Source organism: Danio rerio, chromosome 12 (genome assembly GCF_049306965.1).
Source record: "Danio rerio strain Tuebingen ecotype United States chromosome 12, GRCz12tu, whole genome shotgun sequence".
Taxonomy (NCBI): domain Eukaryota; kingdom Metazoa; phylum Chordata; class Actinopteri; order Cypriniformes; family Danionidae; genus Danio; species Danio rerio.
This window is the reverse complement of record NC_133187.1, coordinates 19946184-19967111: the sequence shown is the minus strand read 5'-3', so window position 1 is coordinate 19967111 and position 20928 is coordinate 19946184. Positions and strand designations below refer to the sequence as shown.

Below are 20928 nucleotides of genomic sequence, written 5' to 3'. Positions count from 1 at the left end.
CACCAAACTCACATGAATTGTTTTGACAATTTTTGATTTCTTTTCTAGACTTTGAAGTCTATGGCCTTAATGTCTATGGTGGATAAGAGAGCTCTCAGATCTAAAATATTATTTAATTTAATTGGCTTTCCCAATATGAACAAAGGTCTCAGGGGATTGTAAAGACCTGACCTGAGCCAAAGGTTTTAAGTATGTAAGTTTTGCCTAGAGGGCACATATTCAAAACAATGTGCTGTACAAGGAATAATGGAGTGGTAAGGATCAGTTCATTTCAGTAAAGTACAGTTTGTTATGGGTCACCGTGATCAAGACTCCTTTGATAGAATATGTACAAAAGAATGTTTTGATTGGCGAGGCAGTGGCGCAGTAGGTAGTGCTGTTGCCTCACAGCAAGAAGGTCGCTAGCTCGCTGGTTTGAACCTCGGCTCAGTCGGCGTTTCTGTGTGGAGTTTGCATGTTCTCCCTGCCTTCGCGTGGGTTTCCTCCGGTTTCCCCCACAGTCCAAAGACATGTGGTACAGGTGAATTGGGTAAGCTAAATTGTCCGTAGTAAATGAGTGTGTGTGAATGTGTGTGTGGATGTTTCCCAGAGATGGGTTGCGGCTGGAAGGGCATCCACTGCGTAAAAACTTGCTGGATAAGTTGGCGGTTCATTCTGTCGTGGTGACCCCGGATTAATAAAGGAACTAAGCCAACAAGAAAATGAATGAATGAATGTTGTGATCAACACCATTCCTGCTTAAAGAATAAAGCAATCTGCATTGTTCACATATTATGTCTTTAGTGAACTCAAGTTCATTATTTGCTATAAAATCACAGTCTGGTTTGGAAATCTGTCTGTTCAATTGAAAAATAAACTGGTTCATATATAAAAAAATAAATCATAGGAATAAAACAATACAAGCCCCAAACAGACTCTTTATGAATAAGCAGTCATGAGAAGAGCAATAAGTATTTTGCTAATTCCAAACACCCTCTTTTCAGTGAATTTCAGCTGTTACCATCAGGAAAAAGACTGAGAATGCCAATGTGTAAAACCAATAGATTAAAGCTTTCGTTTGTTCCTACCTCGATAAAACTGTTGAACTCTACCTAGAACAACGCACCAGTAGTATACACGTAGCACCTGACTGTGTTCTGTGCTTTAAACATTTCATATTTTTATATGCTCTTATTTTGTAAACAATGTGTGTTCTTAATTGTTTTGTGTGTTTTATTTATTTTAATAGAGCAACGTTGTATCACCTTTTTGCCCAAGACAAATTTCCTCTTGGGGACAAATAAAGTTTATCCTAAATATTATTGAGCCGAAAATAAACACAGAGAAAGCGAAAGCACTTGTGGGGTCCTCATGTTTTTAGGCATCCTCTTAAACAACAATAGAAGACACAGCAGATTTCAACAAGGTTTGTTTGATTTCAGGCCAAGCAAGACTAATTGCTGTGTGCTGTCATTGTCTTATTATGGTTAAAATGATTTCACCAAGTAGGACATGTTCTCGGAGCAACATCTAGAGAACAACATTTTAATTAGAATTAAGGTGCAAGTTTACAGTTTATGTTAGGTTTAAGCTTACAGTTAGGACTATGTACTTCCACATGATTGTTATACAACTATTATTCCTGTCTGAATTTGGGAATAATTTACTGTTAGGGTTGGGTTTAGGGGTAGGAATTAGGTATGGATTAGATTAATAACACAGGTATGGATTACATACATAACATAGATGGTAATCCAATCGCATCGTAATAGGCAAAATCACACCCACTGTTTTAATACGGTGTTTTGTTTCGGCTGTGTATTTATAGACCATTTTGAGGGACGTAAACAAAAACAATGGTCCCAGCGTATTTCCTGTTTTAGATTTTTTATTTTCTAAAGCTTCTGAGAATCCAAAATGAGGCACATACTGACAAATAATGTTATGATAGCTGTTTTTAAATTGAGTTATGATGGAATTGCCTCCTGTTACAGTTATGAAATAGTTTGATAACAAGCAGGAAATGTTTGTGGGCCAATGACATGACCACATGGTCTATAGATGGATCTTTCAGTGTTGTTATTCTCCTGGCTTGTATAACGCGCTGGTGATGATTCTCTTTAAACCAATAGCATTCAGTTGGGAGTCTAGCTCCATCCTTTTAGTAATGCACTGTTATGCTAGATACTCTTTGGAACAGTTGCCAAAAAGTGGCATGGTACGGTTTGCTATTTTGAAACAATTGACAGCGGAAACAAACAAAAATGTGTACCTTGCTGTACCAAACCAGTGGAAACAGGCCATAATTGACAGTGGGATGTTAAATTCTTAGTAATGCACACCAAAGATGTAATGCCATCTAAGGTCTACATTATTTCTAAAAATTTAAAGTACACATCATACAAAGCCTTTTGTTCTGTTTTGATTCGATTTTTGTCATTTGTAGGCTGTGTTATTTCACAGAACTGAAATCATTCAGCATAGTGATATGGAATTTGAATGCAGACAAGGTGTGACTGGAACTACTTTAGTTGTGTGTTTTTCTTAAAAAGTTAATTAGCCAATCAGCATGAAGCATTCAACAGCCCTGTAGTATAATGGCTTGTCATGTGTTAAAAGATTTTAAAAGTCCGCAAAGCGCATTTAAAAACACAAATAATACTAAATAATACAATTTTTTTGTAAATAATTTTTAATAGTTATAACTAACCATAATAGATATAACTAACCATAAAATCAATAATACAGAAAAAAAATTCCCTACTTTTTCCCTCCTTTTTCATTCATGTCTTTACAAAGATCTCAGTTTCATGGAGATAATGATCCCTTATATTTGTTTTACTGATTCATTTCAACCAAAGAAACAGCTAACTTTTGATAAATACTGTAATTTTCTGAAAAGTTGTAAGCAGATTCATGCAGTGGTGTGACAAACACTGAGTAATAATATAGTGTCAATAATGTAAAACTGACCTGCAGCATTGACTCAAAGGCACCAGAATGGAAAGTTCATCATGAGAATGTTTACCAAAACTGAAAATTGAGACAGAAATTAATGCAACAGTATTTCCAAAAACATCCACAGAACATTAAAAAATAATAACATGAACATTAAAAAAAATAGTTTTAGTTTAACAAGCCATCTTACCCTCTTCCATTATCAAGATGAATAATGAAAGTTTCATTCCCAAACTTTTCAAACGTCTCATAATGATGACGATCCATGTTTCCTTTATGGATATATAAATTGATATAAAAAATTATAAAAAACATTTTGCTTCAGTTTTTATTTTTAGGAACACTCTGAAATCATCTTACCCATAAGGAAATCAAAAATGGTCATATCCATGATGTCCAGCAGACGTGTGCCACTATCATACGGCGGCGTCTGCTTCACTTCTTCACAATAATCTGGATCCACTTCCCACCTACAAAACACACACACACACCTCATCAGCTTATACAAAACACACTGTTCACCGATAAATAACACAACATGATAAAAGTCAGTGTACAGAAATCTATTGTGATAATCTGAGCCAAAACTGCATGATCAAAACTGCACAGATAAAACAAACAACATATTTAAAGAGATTCTTTATTTTGGTCCATATTGACATGATAGCATCACGCAGTTGCTGCAGATTTGTCGGCTACACATCCATGATGCAAATCTCCTGTTCCACCACATCCCAAAGGTGCTCTATTGGTTTGAGTTCTGGTGACTGTGGAGGCCATTTGAGTACAGTTAACTCACTGTCATGTTCAAGAAACCAGTCTGAGATGAGTCTTGCTTTATGACATGGTGCGTTATACTGCTGAAATTAGCCATCAGAAGATGGGTACACTTTGGTCATAAAGAGATGGACATGGTTAGCAACAGTACTCAGGTAGGCTGTGGCATTGACACAGTGCTCAGTTGGTACTAATGGGCCCAAACTGTGCCTAGAAAATATACCCATAAATATACCCATATACCCAATACACCCATCCCCCACCAGCCTGAACTGTTGATACAAGGCAGGATGGATCCATGCTTTCATGTTGTTGATGCCAAATTCTGACCCTAACATCCAAATGTCGCAGCAGATATCGAGACTCAGACCAGGCAACATTTTTCCTACTTTCTGTCCATTTTGTTGAGCCTTTGCCAATTGTAGCCTCCTCTTTTTCGGCTCATTCTCTGTAAACCCTAGGGATGGTTGTGCATGAAAATCCCAGTAGATCAGGTTTTGAAATACTAAGACTAGCCCGTCTGGCATTAACGTTCAAAGTCACTTAAATCCCCTTTGGTCCTTATTCTGATGCTCGGTTTGAACTGCAGCAGATCGTCTTGACCATGTCTACATGTCTAAATGCATTGAGTTGCTATCATGTGATTGGCTGATTAGAAATTTGGGCTAATGAGCAGTTGGACAGGTGTACTTAATAAAGTGGCCGGTGAGTGTACATATCCCGCTATTGAGGATTTTTAACAATGAAAATATTATTAATAGTATTATTCTTTCATCACAATCAAAATGAGTCATGTTAAATCAGCTGATGTTTAACAGTATGTTTAGATATATGAAGCTGTGTGTTTGTACTTGTTTATGTGGTTTTCTAGGACACAAGTGTATAATGACATGGGTTTGACCGAGCTGTACATGTTTATTTAATGTCCTTCTAATTCAAAATGCCTAAAAAGCACAATTTACTGTCTTTTGACATTCAAAATTTGCCACTGCCAGTGACTGGCTTCCTGTAAGGGTTGGGTTTAGGTGTAGTGGTAGTGTGAAGCCATATATTAAGTGTTTTTTTTACAGCATAAAATGCATTACACCAATGAAGATTCCTTGTAAACTATACAAGTGTGTGTGTGTCTGTTTCTCACTCTGCTTTCTTGCGTTTGTGATAGGATCTTCTCCAGGGGTTTCTCCAGGTCCTGCGTTTTGCCAAGGAAAGATCAGGCAGAAAAGCTGCTAAAGACCCTTCGATCTGATCAGGTTTTCCGCACAGAGCGTGTTCAGTAGAGCAGTAGTACGAACATTCACCGTAGAAACAGATGTTATTGGCTGGAGAGATCATAGAAAGGAATACAATAAATTAAAGTCAATTTGTGACTGTGACAAAATATGTAATAGACAACATTTCACACTGATATTAAACCATTTCAAAATTCTGTGGCAACAGAAATGGACAGTAAAACAAAACAAAATATAATCAAATAATTTGGTAAGACTTTAGTTTAAGCAGCACCAATTTGCACGATTATTAAGTAGCCTATTAATTATTAAGACATTGGCTGTTTATTTGTGCTGATAAAGCACATATTCTGCATGATCTTATTCTACATCCTTAATCCTAAAACCTAAATTCTATGTGAAGCTGCTTGAACACAATCTGCATTGTAAAAGCACTATATAAATAGACATGTATTGAATTGAATCAAACCCAACTACCTTAATAGTTATTAATAAGCAGCAAATTACGAGTTTTTAAAGGAAAAACCTATAGTTAATGGTTTATTATTAAAGAGTATTGTACCTTAAATTAAACTGTGGCCAAATATTTTATCATCCAAAACAGTTCAAAACGTTGTCATGTGAAAGAAATGAAGAAATGAATACCTGTATTTAACTGATCTTTCAAGAGTTCACACTTACTGTAGCTGATGATTTAATCTAAGCTTGTTTGGCATGCTGTCCCGGGAGAGAGCCCTGAGCTCAAGGGATCCTCGAGCCCAGGGCTTCCTCCCGATCGTATAGCGAGAGGGGAGCTTGAGCTTAGGTAGCTCTCAAACTCCCCGGCTGCTGTAGCTAAGGAAAAACTTGAGGAGAAAGGGAGTAAAATAGTGCCTGGATTACTTAATTTTGTATATTTTTGGATGGTGGGAGGAAACCGGAGGACCCGGGGGAAATCCACGTGGACTCGGGGAGAACACTCCGCACAGAAACTCCTGCCAACCGGGCGAGGACCAGAGCTGGCGGTGTTCTTGCTGTGGGGCTAATCACTGGGCCGCCGTGCCGCCCAATACAAAGATAAGTATGGACTGAAACTGTGGTTATTTATAGTCAAAAGGGAATCATATGATTGGGAGATCATGATTAGTAAATGCGAGATCAGCTGTGATAAATCATAAGCACGTGATCCTCTTGAAATTTGTTTATAAATAAACTTCACAAAGTGACAATAAGGAATGAAAATATAACTAAAATTCATAAATGGTTTTCTATGGCACTTCCAGCTCATCAAAGAATCTAGAAAAGAGCATATCAGCATGAATAATATTAAAAATGTTTCTTGAATATTTCCACGTATAATGATTTTAAATAATCACAGCACAATAAAAGACTGAAGTGATGCTGAAATCAGATTTGCCATAGCCAAATGCATTACATTTGAAGATATTTTAAAATAGAAAACCTTTATTTTAAATTGTGAAAATATTGTAGTATTTTGTAATATTTATTGTGATATTTTACTGTCATTTAAATAAAATGCTTGATCTTGGTGAGCACAGAAAACGTCTTTCTCTACTTTTGAATGGACGTTTTTCACTTTAAGACATTCAAGAATTCATTTGGCCAAAGTTTAAAGGCATAGTTCACTCCAAAATGTACAGTGCATCCAGAAAATATTCATAGCGCTTCACTTTTTCACCACTTTTTTATTTTTTTTTATGTTACAGACTTTTTCCAAAATTTATTTCTTTATTTCTAAATTTATTTCTTAATTTATTATTTTAAAATTCTACACACAAAAACTTAACTCTTTGGAGTGAATGCTAGGTGTTACGTTTGGAGAAAACCAGGCATGGCTCATCACCAGGCTAATACCATCCCTACAGTGAAGCATGGTGGTGGCAGCATCATGCTGTGGGGATGTTTTTCAGCAGCAGGAACTGGAAGACTAGTTAGGATAAAGGGAAAGATGAATGCAGAAATGTACAGAGTGCTCGTGACCTCAGACTGAGGCGAAGGTTGATCTTCATGCAGGACAATGACCCAAAGCACACCGCCAAAATATCAATGGAGTGGCTTCACAAGAACTCCGTGAATGTCATTGAGTGGCCCAGCCCAGAGCCCAGACCTGTTCCTATTGAACATCTCTGAAGAGATCTGAAAATGGCTGTACACGTTCGCTTCCCATTAAAGCCGATAGAGCTTGAGAGGTACTGCAAATAGAAATGGCCAAAAATTCCCAAAGACAGATGTGCCAAGCTTGTGCCATCATATTCAAAAAGACTTGAGGCTGTAATTGCTGCCAAAGGTGCATCAACAAAGTATTAAGTGAAGCTGTGAATACTGATGTATTCAAAAAATCTTTTTTTACATTGTCATTATGGGGTATTGTGTCATTATGAGGTATTGTGAAATAAATGAATTGAATTCATTTTGGAACAAGGCTGTAACATAAAAAAATAAGAAAAAAGTGAAGCGCTATGAATTCCGGATGCACTGTACATTTCCTCAACATTTCATCACACATAAGTGATTCTAAACTGTTATGAAATTCTTCAAAAGAAGAAATAATTGAACACACACACACACACACACACACACACACACACACAAATACATATATTGAAGAACGTTTGTAAAAATCAGCCACTGACATTAATAGTGTGAACAAAAAAAACTATATGAAAGTCAACAGAAAAAAGAAAGTGGAGGGTGAGTAAATGATGACAGACTTTTCATTCTTGGCTGAACTGTCCCTTTAAAGGAAACAGAAAACAAGCTAATTTAAAGAAAGCCAGCAAACTGTAACCCATTACGACCATTTACCTACATACCTTTTTTTTTAGTTCAACAGAAGGAAAAAACTCACAAAGGTTTGAAACTTCATGACAAATTTCAGTTTTGGATGAACTATTCCTTTAAAGTTTATGTCAGATGAATTGACTAACATTGCCCTCTACTGGCTGCTCAAAGTAGTAGCGCAAAAATCCCAGCGTCTCAGTCTGATAAGCTAATGGGATACGCTCCACATAAAAGTGTTTAAAGATAGCACAAAAGAGATAAAATGTCAAAGATTTTTTATACAGATCAGAAAGAGTGTAGCTTGAATTGATAATACCAAAATGATCTTTCCTCAGGGTTTGAATATAAATGCTATTTTAGCCAGTTAGTTGCTAATATTTATAGCCTTGATGACTAATGTGATGAGAGGGGATGCAGACCTGGTGCAGAGCAATCTGGGCTGCATCCAATGCTTTTTAATGGGCTCACCTAACCCCACCCCTAACCCTACCCATCACAGTGACGTCCCTCACTCCATTGTGTGCATTATGTCTGACATTGCATCGCTGAGTGATGCAATCTCACCTTGCATCATAAAGGCTGCATCCAGATACTATTGAAAGTGACTGCTGGATGTAGTAGCCTACCTGGTGAAATGAAGAAAGTTCTCCACAGTTTTTTGTCACGGGTCACGTCTCGGATCTCTTTGGTCATATTAACTAGTCTCCCGGCCACCGGCGGCACTCTGCGGAAATCCAGGATCCTGCAAAACAATTTAGTATCATTTAGTTTTTGACTTCATAACATGCAATTAATAAACCATCAATAAATGCTGTACAAAAGTATTTAAAAAGAAACCATTATTAAATTATATTAACCATTATTAAACCATAGATTAAATTACAGTAAATTAAATTACAGTAGTTGCGTTACATTTAAAACATTGAACAATAGGTTATTACAGTATTCACTAATATTTTCTGAATGTTAGTTAATAAAAATAAAGTTGTTAGGTCATCTTAAATATTAAATATATTAACTATAATTTCCTTATGAACTGTTATTATAAAGTGTAACAAAAGTGACTGAAACAATAGCTAATATTAACACTATGAAGTAACATAAAAAATTATTCTCCTCAGTTAATGTATTATATAATGCATGAATTATTGCAAACACTATGAACTGAAATGAACAAGCTACAAATTTTTGTAACTGTGTTACTAAGGATAAGAAAAGTAGTTAATAAATGGAATACAGATATGTTGCTCTTAGTCAGGTAATAATCAATGCATTAATTAATGCCCCGTTACTGATACTAATAATAAATAAATGAGCTAACATTCACCTGGTTAAATAAATGCTATAAAATGTATTGCTCAATGTTAAATAATGGATCAACTAACACCATGAACTAATAGGCAATGAAAAATGATAATGCTTTAAACTAACATTAACAAAAATAAATAAAGCTGTAAAAATATTCTGCTCTGTAATATATTAACTCATGTTAACACTGTGAATTTAAATGATCCAGCAATGATCATTCACATTTGTATTAATACGAATGAAGTAAAACGTAAAGAAATAAATAAAAGTAAATATTTTCCCAACTTGCAAAGTTGAATTAATAAACCTCGTATATTGCACTTTAAGCTGAATACTGGTATCTTGCAAAATAACTATAAAATATAAAAATAAATAATGTTGTTTACTCTGACTTTATGGTAAAGACAAAAGAAAATTTAGATTAGAAATTAGTTATTAAAATTATTATGTTTAAAAAGTACTTGGGAAATAAAAATATATACAGTATAAAGCCTGTACCCAGCCTGGTGTAAGGAACGGATGGTTGTTTTTTCTCAAAATGTAGACCTTTTTGCATTTAATTACCTCATTTTCTATTTATTCATGAGATTTAAATACTGAATTTAGGCACTATTTTGAGCTGGATTAACTTGTCGGATGGTCATCATAACCACACTTTTTGATGTACCAAAACATTTCCTTAACATTTAGAATAAAGTAAAATCAATAAATACTTATTTTTAAAATAGAAATTTATAACAAAATATATCATTAGAAAGAAAAATAGGAATCTGGTTAAGTTTTAAATAAAAAACTGTAGCCAATTGTCATTTATTAGGCAAATAACAAACTGGGGGCTGCACGGTGACACAGAGGGTAGCATGTTCACCTCACAGCAAAAAGGTTGCTGGTTCGAGCCTCGGCTGGATCAGTTGCCGTTTCTGTGTGGAGTTTGCATGTTCTCCCCGTGTTCGAGTGGGCTTAGTTAACTCAAAATTTACTGAAAGTTAATTCTACTAATTTAAAAAGAGTTTAGCGAAGCACTGGTGCAGTAAGTAGTGCTGTCGCCTCACAGCAAGAAGGTTGCAGGGTCGCTGGTAGCTGGTTTCTTTGTGAAGTTTGCATGTTCTCCCTGCCTTCGCGTGGGTTTCCTCCGGGTGCTCTGGTTTCCCCCACAGTCCAAAGACATGTGGTACAGGTGAATTGGGTTGGCTAAATTGTCTGTAGTGTATGAGTGTGTGCGTGAATGTGTGTGTGGATGTTTCCCAAAGATTGGTTGCGGCTGGAAGGGCATCCGCTGCGAAAAAACTTGCTGGATAAGTTGGCGGTTCATTCCGCTGTGGCGACCCCTGATTAATAAAGGGACTAAGCCGACAAGAAAATGAATGAATGAATGAAAAGAGTTTTGAACTCAGTGCTAAAGGCAATGGGTCAATTAAATACCTCATTACTTCAACTTAAATGGAGCAAGTTCACAGTACTCATATTGATTAGTTTTTTTAACTGAAATGGTTTGTTGCAATCAGTTTCCTCATACAGTTTTAGTTGCTTCTTGAGTTTTACAGTACTCAGTTGGTTTGAGTTCTCTTCATTTATCAGGTTTTACTTTGCTCAAATTGCTTTTTTTACTCAAATGAATTAGGTTCACAGTACTTATTAGGATTAGTTTTTGAACTTAAATGGGTTACTGCAATCAGTCTGTAAACTGTTTTCTCGAACGAAAACAACGAAAGATGACATCACTTACATTCGATTGTATGTTTTCTTGCACAAATGGATGTTAGACTAAAATAATAGCAAAACTGATTAGCTGAGTTCACAATGATGTGATGGTCAACAGATGATTTATTTTGGCAATTTAGCTGAATTTAATTAAACACAAAAAATTTATAAAACAAACAAACTTTTCTAATGTACTAACTTTTCTCCAATAGAGGGCGCTCAGACTACACTATAAAATACATCATAGATGTTCAATATTAAATCATCACATTGTAAAAAATGAGTAATTTGTTATATATCCTTTATTGACTGTATACCACACATATTTTATTGAGTAAATAACACTTTTTTATCAGAATTTACAACCTAGTGACTGATGTGACCTTGCACAAACCTCTATGTATTCCTGAACATTAAATAAACATGTTTGTCTTTCTCCCAGACTGAGCTAGTTAGGTGTGAGTATTTCTCATTCATGTTTTAAAGGTGATTCACCCCTGCGTGCGAGAGCAGACCCTATGCTGACAGGACAACTTAAAAAGATCTCCCTGCAAACAGCTAATGGACGAGGCCTAGAGAATAAAAGCACTTGAAGCTTCTAATTGCCCAGTCATGCTGACAGAGATGACAGAGAGAGTTTCCTCTGCTCGCTGTCCGGTCTGTGAACAAATGAAAAGTTGTGATTTCAGAGTCCTGCTCCTCAAAGAACAGAGTCTACAATCAGAGTTTCCCTTCCGCTCAAATCAGATCATTAATGACGAGTTGTCAGATAGCAGTCGCAGGCTCTCCAGGACAGAGACACCCACTTTAAAATAAAAATAACAACCTGCACTTGAACTCAGTTGATATTTAGAAAAGTTTTAGAGAAAAATTATTTTATATAAGGTGCGTCCCAAATCACATACTCGTACACTATTCTACGCCATTTTGTAGTATAATACTACAAATTACAAATACTCAAACTATTGTTAATTGAGTAGTTTTTCTCAGAAATCATAATTTCTAAGTAGTTTGAAAGATGTGCACTTTTACTGTCCTTGAGTACATTTTTAGTGCTGTATCGGTACTTTTACTCCACTACTTTCCTTCAACCTGCAGTTACTACTTTATTCTTCTTGTTTATTGGGGATTAGAAAAATCAGTCCTGTAATTCCTGTCCAACTAAATCACACATAGAAGGTAAATCGCATCATAATGAACTACCTCAAGACATGGGCGCTTTATAAATGCAGCAAACTGTTGGGAATCATTAAAAGATGTCTAAAATGTTTTACACGCATTGACCCTGAGACAATGAAAAGATGATGGATGTTTACTGTGTGATGACCAAAAAGGCCTTAAACACCAAGCAGGCACAAGACAGCAACATGACATCAGATCAACTTTACACACGTCATGGAGACATTGCATTTTATTCGGAAATGAAAATTGGGTTGACATCAGAACCCAAAGTCCGATGTCAATGTACAACATCCAACCTAAAATCAACAAAATTTCAACGTCTACTGATGTTACAGCTTGAAATTGTGTGGACGTTACCACTATGATGTCTATCAGATGATGGATTTTGGTTGCCATACCTGATGAATAAATGTCAGTATTTGATGTCAATATGACGTTGGTTTAAGATGTTGGCTCAACATTAGATTTTGGTCACTTTCCAACACAACCTAAAATCAATTAAATATCAACATCATGTGTTGTCGTCATTGGGCATCAAAATAACGTTGACCTTAGACTCTGGCTAGACACTAAATTTTGGTCACCTGACATCACTAAATCTAACCTAATATTAATGTCTTATAATGTTGTGTGCCTGCTGGGCAATAACTAAATGCACTACAGAATGTTACGTTTACACAAACATGCAAAAATTGCAAATGCATCAGCTTTTTACAGCGTAATACTTACGGCTCATGAGTACTTTTGAAAGGGCGACTTTTTACTTATACTTTGAGTAATATTTACAACAGATACTTTTACTCTACTTGCACTACATTTTTGGGCAAGTGATAGCACTTCTACCTATGTATGATTTTTCTGTACTCTTTCAGCCACTGATAATACTTTAAGTAGTGCATTAACAGTGAAATAAATAGCAAGATTATGCACTTATTCAACTGTGGAAACTTAACGCGCTCAACATCGCAGCATTGCTCAATAGCGGAAGGGAGGGAGTTATCGCATAAAGTTTGGTTTATTTAATCTATTTCGGATTGTGCTAGCAGAATTCTAGATGAGTGAGTATGTCGCCTCTTGATGGTGAATGTGGTTATTGTCATGACAGGTAGGCTACTATTTTGGCAACCGTCAAACATTGTCTGGGAAATGGTTTAAATAGTAAAAGAAAACCATTCATATAATGTGCTACTGAGTGTGTATGCATTAGTGCAATAGTGTGCCATTTGGGATACAGTGATAAGGTTTAAGAAGAATAAAGCTTAAAGACGTCAGAGCACTCCTCTGATGGCTACTTATTCTGGAGTATGATAAATGTATAGTAGGTCTATTGTGAAAATGTATTCATTTTGGCCAGGCGTGACCAACCCTGTTCCGGGAGATCGACCTTCCTGCAGATTTCAGTTGCAACCCAAATCAAACACACCTGCCTGTAATTATCAAGTGCTGTTCAGGTCCTAATTTTTTGGTTCAGGTGTGTTTGATCATAGTTGGAACTGAACTTTGCAGATAGGTCAATCTCCAGGAACAGGGTTGAGCACAACTGATTTAGGCTCTATCTAAAGGCAATTTGGTCACAGCCATTCGTTATTCTATTAGTATTCTTCCGACCGATTTACTTACCATCTTTATATTGTTGTTTTGTTAAACGTTAATTTAAAAAAGGACATTTGGTTTACACTACCGGTCAAAAGTTTGGGGTTAGTAGGATTTTTAAATGTTTCAAAATTATCCGGCTCACAAAGGCAAATTAAAAAATACAGTACAATTGTAAAATTGTGAAATATTATTGCACTGTAAAATAACTGTTCAAAAATAGTTTATAATTTCATTTAATAATTTATTCCAGTAATTTAAATATGAATTTTCAGCTTCATTACTCCAGTCTTCAGTCACATGATCCTTTAGAAATCACAATTTTATTAATAAGTATTATTATTATTACTATTATCAGTAATATTATTATAAATGTAATAGTACTAAAAGCAATAAGAACTGGAATAATAATTTCATTTGAAACTACAGATATTAAGTAATAAATAAATATTAATAAATAAGTATTTAACAATTTCACATTTTTTTTTACATTTAATAAATACCGCCTTGATGAACAGAATAATAAATCTCTATATCTATATCTATATCTATATATATAAATCTTTATAAAAAAAAACATGAAATAAAAAGTGTAAATTGCAGTAATATATCACAAAAAAGGATTATCAAATCGCAGCACCAGAGCAGTAGGGATTAGTGAGTTGACATTACATTGTTTTGCCATAAGATTGTACAGGGTGGGCCATTTATATGGATACACCTTAATAAAAAAAGAATGGTTGGTGACGTTAACGTCTTGTTTGTGGCGCATTAGCATATGTGAGGGGGCTTGTAAATAACTCATAAAAGAATAAAGTTACGTTAAAACCAAGCACACCATTGTTTTTTTCTTGTGAAATTCCCATTAAGTTTATTAAGGTGTATCCATACAAATGGCCCACACCTAGCCCACACAATATCACAATTGTATCACTGCTATATGACTGTATATCAGCACTGTGAAAATCCTAACTACAGCAGTGCTGTTATATGAGCAATACCAGACTAGTAACAGTGCGATGTGGCTGTATATCGGCACTGGTGGGAGGCGTGCCTTGGTGCCCCATCAGTGACGATATACAGCCTCATTGCACTGCTACCAGTGTGATATTGTGTTTATACAAACGTTTCATGGCATAATTGTGTATACAAAAAAGAAATCAAACATGGAGAGTCTCAGAACCCTTTTTGTATGAGGAACTACTTTTTTCCACTATTCATTCACATCTGCAGCTGACATTAAAACAGCAAAAACTGTTGCTAATTCACCAACGCCACTTTAGAGCTAGTATTTGAATGATTCTCTTGCTTAATGTCTAAAGTGCAGATAAAACAGGTGCCAACATTTAAGATTATGAGGCTGATCGGCATGAAATGTCATCAGTCTACAGAGATATCCCAGTATTTCTCTGTTGCAATTGGGAGATCACAATAATTAACTCCGAAAAAAAGCTGTGCAATCACTACAAGACTACTGTTGTGTTTGTGATAAGGAAAAATGCTAAACACATACGGGCATTTCTTTATATGTTTACTGAACTAGTCTGCAGTAACGAAAACAGGAGACTTATTAAAAACAAACAGATGGCCAAACAAAAAGTAAATGAGGGTTACACAAAGAGTGACCAACACAAAATACATACATTCCTGATATCTGAGTCCTATCACACTCAATACACTACAATTACTGTGGCATAAATACAGCACTACAACATACAAAAGAGAGAAATCGAATTAGAATGTTACTTACCAGTTTAAAAAAAGATTTGATCAGCTGTAGTTTAAAATTACACTGAGCTTATTATGCTATCACTGTTGCCATCTTGTGGATGTACAACATTAACTGTCTTTGGTCTGCTCAATGAAAGAAATTATACATTTTTAAAACAGGCACTATCCTTGTAAATAAACTGCAGATTTGCAATCTAAACAACCTCATACTCTAAAAACCCTCAAAAGTACATTATGTTGTCCAACGGCTGCAATATTTGTCAAACTGCAAAGTGTCCTCTGCTTGTTGCTATATGTGGGCGGAGTAATACACAAGAGTAAAGGGTGAAGAGGCTGGACGAGTGCTGTTATTTGCAGAATATCACATGTCTATCAGCCAATTAGATTCAAGAACCAGACAGAAGTGTTGTATAAATGTCAATATCGCAGTGCTAGGAGTGTGTAATTGCTTATACATTTATTTCATATGAAATTTATTTTAGGTGTTTTACTTTTTAGGTGTTAAGCTACATTTATTTGTTCACAAAAAGGTAAATATTGTAATATTGTGAAATATTACAGTTTTAAAAGTTTAAGAGAAAACAAAACTGTGTAAAACAACAATACTTCATATAACTATTAGTATTAACAACAATATTTTTAAACCTACAACAAATGTAAAACATATCTAAAACAAATATAATATAATATAATATAATATAATATAATATAATATAATATAATATAATATAATATAATATAATATAATATAATATAATATAATATAATATTATATTATTTCTCCAACTCCGCCGGTTTCAGATCATTAATGGTAACCTGTCAGATAGAGCAGTGGTGGGACAGAGAGGCCCACTTTAAAACAGAAATAACAACCTGCACTTTTGTCTAACCCAGATGAGCTTTATTTAGAATAGCTGATGTTTTTTCATGTTTTTGGTCTGCGCTCTCTCTACCCACACACATGCCTGTGTGCACAGATCTCACTGCCGGCCAGATGTGTGGATGGAAGTGAAGGCGGACCAGGCCGGTCTGTTCTGAGACGGTCCCGCTCAATGATTATATTGTGCCCAAGACTCTGGGTTCAGTCTGACTCACACTCAGTGCTGGGTGGAGAACAGCACAACAATAATCATGTGCGGGACATTCAGAGCAAGGAACAGGGTCATCAATGATGTTTATAAATAGGCCTCTGAGATTTAGAAGTATAGATTTACAGTATAATAGAGGAATTCATATACCTTTACTGTATGAAGTTTCAATCCTAAAAGCTTCTTCGTAGTTAATAATTAGTCCTATAATGAAAACAATAATTCATAAAATGTATAAAAATATACAGATAAATTATATTTAAATATATAAGATATTCGTATGTCTCAAATAACGAATATAGTTGAAGTCAAAGTTTTTTTTTTTTTTTTTTTTAAATATTTCCTAAATTATGTTTAACAGACCAATACATTTTTTACACAGCATTTCCAATATTTTCTTTTTGGAGAAAGTTTTTTATTTTTATTTTTTAGGCTAAAATAAAAGCAGTTTAATTTTTAAGTTCAAAATTATTAATTCCTGCCAAAAATAAATATGTAAATAATGTGGGTAGTTTAATAAATAAATTAAATGAACATGTTAGAACATAAGAATAAGAACATGCTAAACTGAAAGTAAATTATTCACCCTTTCACATCGCACTGTTATATTTATATATATATATATATATATATATATATATATATATATATATATATATATATATATATATATATATATATATATATATATATATATATATATATATATATATATTTATTTATGCAGGAATTTGTAGATTTATATATACATTTATTTATTAATTAGCATATTTATTTATTGTTTTGAATTTGCGTATTTGTTTACTTATTTATTTGCATATTTAATTATTTACTGTTTTATTTACGCAGTAATATGTGTATTTATTTATGCATTTATTTATTTATTGTTTTATTTATGCAGGAATTTGTGCATATTTTTATTCATTCATTTATTTGCATAATTATTTTTTATTTATTGTCTTATTCATGCAAAAATGTGTGTATTTATTTATTTATTTGCATATTATTTTAGTTTTTTTATGTAGGAATTTGCGTATTTATTTATTTGCATATTTTTTGTTTATTGTTTTATTCATGGAGGAATTTTTGCATTTATTTATATATTTACATATGTATTTTTTTTTTTTTTTCTGCAGGAATTTGTGTTTTTATTTATTCATTTATTTATTTATTTGCAGGTTTTGTTCTCCATAGGGCTGCACAATATCAGAAAAATATGACAATGCAATATTTTGTTTTGCTGGGATATGAAAACAATTTTACCAGATGGCTTGAATAGCTGTATTTGTAAAAATAAATAAATAAATAAATAAATAAATAAATAAATAAATAAATTATAAAATAAAATCATTCATTTAGATGGTTAGGTTGATTGATAGGGTGTGATCATGTAAAAAAAATTAAATGAAAAAAAATATTACAATAGAGCAAAGAAAAAAGTAAACAAACAGTTCTTCGTGGTTTTCTGGAGAGTCAAACAGTATTCAGATACAGAAATTTAGTAATGTAAAATAAGACTGTATAGTCTTCATTGTATAAATAAATCAGTCAAAATTTTCTTCTTAAAGTTACAAATGTTTTATTATTATAGTATTTTATAACATCATTATGCTGAAATGCTTTACACTTTCTTGAAACACATGCACATGATAAAGTTTGACCGTGCTATGGTTATATGTTGCAATGACTCCAGAAATCTCAATTGTTGATCAATTATAATCATAAACTCAATGTTGCATATCCTGCTATGTGACTTTTTGCAATATTGATGCTGAAACGATATATTTTGCAGTCCTATTGTGTATCTATAATGTGCAAGGTAAAATAAGGTAAAATATTTCTCTACGTTAGTGTCACTTAATTTTTCATAAATCATATTTCGAACATGCTACTTTTGTGCTACAGAAATTATAATAATATTACACTCTACTTCTTTCCCTCAAAGAATTAGTGATTTTGTCCAGCGAGCTCCTTTTCATCAGAGCCCATGACAATGTTTCCATTTGTCCACCCCCGTCCCATCACAATGATGAGGAGAAAGCAAGATGAGAATGGAAATAAACTATAATGGCAATAAATCCCAGAGTCTCAGATCACAATCGGGGGGAAAATCTGACTCATACAGCAAACAACCAATAAACTGGGCAAAAAATGAGCTGACAAGAACAGATGAACACGGGTTACTGCGGCTGACACAAATTAAAGCCTCTCCATCACATCAGAAGGGTAATCACCTATAAGCAGACAGTGCTGGATGAAGCTGGACTGCTGAGCACAAGCTGACGGATGGCTTTGTGTTCATTTAGAGGGAGGCAGATTCTTCTCTCTGGATTTCCTGTTTATGTTGAACTGCAGGTTTGAAACTGCTTTCTGCCCCGACATCAGCTCGCATACGCCACACTACTTATAAACATACATTTTATTTTATTTTGTTTTGTTTTATTTTATTTTATTTTATTTTATTTTATCATTCGTTCATTTATTGTTTTTAGATGTATGCAAAAGTTTGGAGTAAAAGCAAGATTTGTTTTATGTTTATTTGTTTTAATGTATTTATTTGTTTGTTTGCATGCAAACATTTTGAGTAAAAGTATGATTTATTTTTATGTTTATTTATTTTATCAAAACATTTGTAAAATAGTTCAATTAAACAACAAAATAGTAATTTCAGCAAGAGGCGATGCGGTGGCACAGTAGGTAGTGCTGTCGCCTTACAGCAAGAAGGTCGCTGGTTTGAGCCTCAGATGGGTCAGTTAACATTTCTGTGTGGAGTTTGCATGTTCTCCCTGTGTTCGCGTGGATTTCCTCCGATTTCCCCCTAGGGTTGTAACGGTATGAATTTTTTACGGTATGATAATCGTCTAAAACAATACCACGGTTTGACGGTTTCGCGCTATACGGTATGTTACAAATGTTACAAAATAATAGAACAGTGAAGCAAATTTGACTTTTTCCAAATAATATATTTTTAGTTACTATAAACAACACCACTTACAATGAACAAATAAAAAAATAAGAAAATAATAAATAATGTGTCAAAGTCCAAATAAAGTCCAAATAAACATGGTGCAAATCCTCAGTAAAAAAATAGATATAAATATTTACTATACTATAAATAGTTACATAACGAAACTAGATTCAATATGGAACATCCTTAGGTTTTATGTGCCAGCATGGATATGGTTGTCTGTGGATATGGATTTGGATATGGTTGTCTGCAATGGAGACAAACAGCTGCACCTTCATTTGCGTCTTTTGAAAACAGCAAGAGCAGCAGTTCGTCTTTGCTGTGTCACTGTTTTGTCATGTTTCTGTGCTGCTGTGCATGCAAAAGTACTTAGTATGAGAATTATTTCATGCAAAACTTTTTTTTTTGCGTTTTATTTAGCTGCGCATAACTGTATGCCTATCTCTCATTTCGTGTTGTTCAAAAAGCTCATTGTTGGTCCACAAACAAAAGCGAAACCTATGCTTATTGGTTGTGATACAGCGAGTTTGAACCAATCTGGGCATGGAGGAGGGACAATGCATCAATGTATTATGTCTGGTGTCTGGCGAATGTTATGTGATACAGCACTGGAAAGCTGGGATTCTCTTCTTTATGCCAATCTTTGAATTGTATGAATCGGATCAGCGGATCAAAAGTTATTAAACATTTAAGAGCAATAGTTATTTTTAGCCGCGGACGGCTGTCTCGGTCTTTAAGGGTTAAAACCGTTGATATGCAATTGTTCATGGTATGATAATCGTGCACGTTCAAATCGTGGTAGACCGTCATACCGGTATATTGTTACAACCCTATTTCCCCCACAAGTCCAAAGACATGCGTCACGGGTGAATTTGGTGGGCTAAAAATTGTCCGTAGTGTATGTGTGTGAAGGAGAGTGTATGGATATCCCCAGTGATGGGTTGCAGCTGAAAGGCATCCGCTATGTAAAACATTTGCTAATTAAGTTGACGGTTCATTCCGCTGTGGCGACCCCTGATTAATAAAGGTACTAAGCTGAAAAGAAAATGAATAAAGGAATTTCAGCTGGAATACATAATGTTAAACATAATAGACAAATACAATTAGAATAATATCAATATGTGAGTAGCAAAACTAAATAAGTTTTTGTTTTTAACAATTATTCTTTATAGCTGCAACAAAAAATAATGTAAGATTGGCAAAACTGTGTAAGACTATAATAAATATTATAAATATATCTAAATAATAATATTAAAATGCTAACAAAATTCAAATATTAATAATAATAATAATAATAATATATAATAAATATATTTAATAATAATAAATACATATATTAAATTAATTTAACCCAATAAATAACAATTTTAGACAAATACTATTAATCTGAAAAATAGCCATGGCCAATTCTGGCACATTTTACAATTAGGTTTATTAATGTGCATTGACCCTGTAAAAAATAAATAAATAAAATAATTAATTAAAAAATAAAAATAAAATTATATATATATATATATATATATATATATATATATATATATATATATATATATATATATATATATATATATATATATATATATATAAATAATTTAAATATAAAAATAATAACAAATATTAAAAAAAACATTAA

General features: G+C 33.8%; 1 protein-coding gene across 1 annotated transcript in view; it reads right to left on the bottom strand.

The window, feature by feature from the left end:
• The window catches only part of fam20cb (FAM20C golgi associated secretory pathway kinase b), a 110464-nt gene that overhangs the window by 4449 nt on the left and 85087 nt on the right, over nt 1–20928 (bottom strand). The window contains exons 5-9 of the mRNA XM_683800.10: nt 8351–8466; nt 4853–5033; nt 3298–3407; nt 3128–3209; nt 2953–3012 (exon numbers count right to left, since the gene is read on the bottom strand). Coding sequence (XP_688892.5) covers nt 2953–3012; nt 3128–3209; nt 3298–3407; nt 4853–5033; nt 8351–8466 — 549 coding nt within the window. The remainder of the gene's footprint in view (nt 1–2952; nt 3013–3127; nt 3210–3297; nt 3408–4852; nt 5034–8350; nt 8467–20928) is intronic.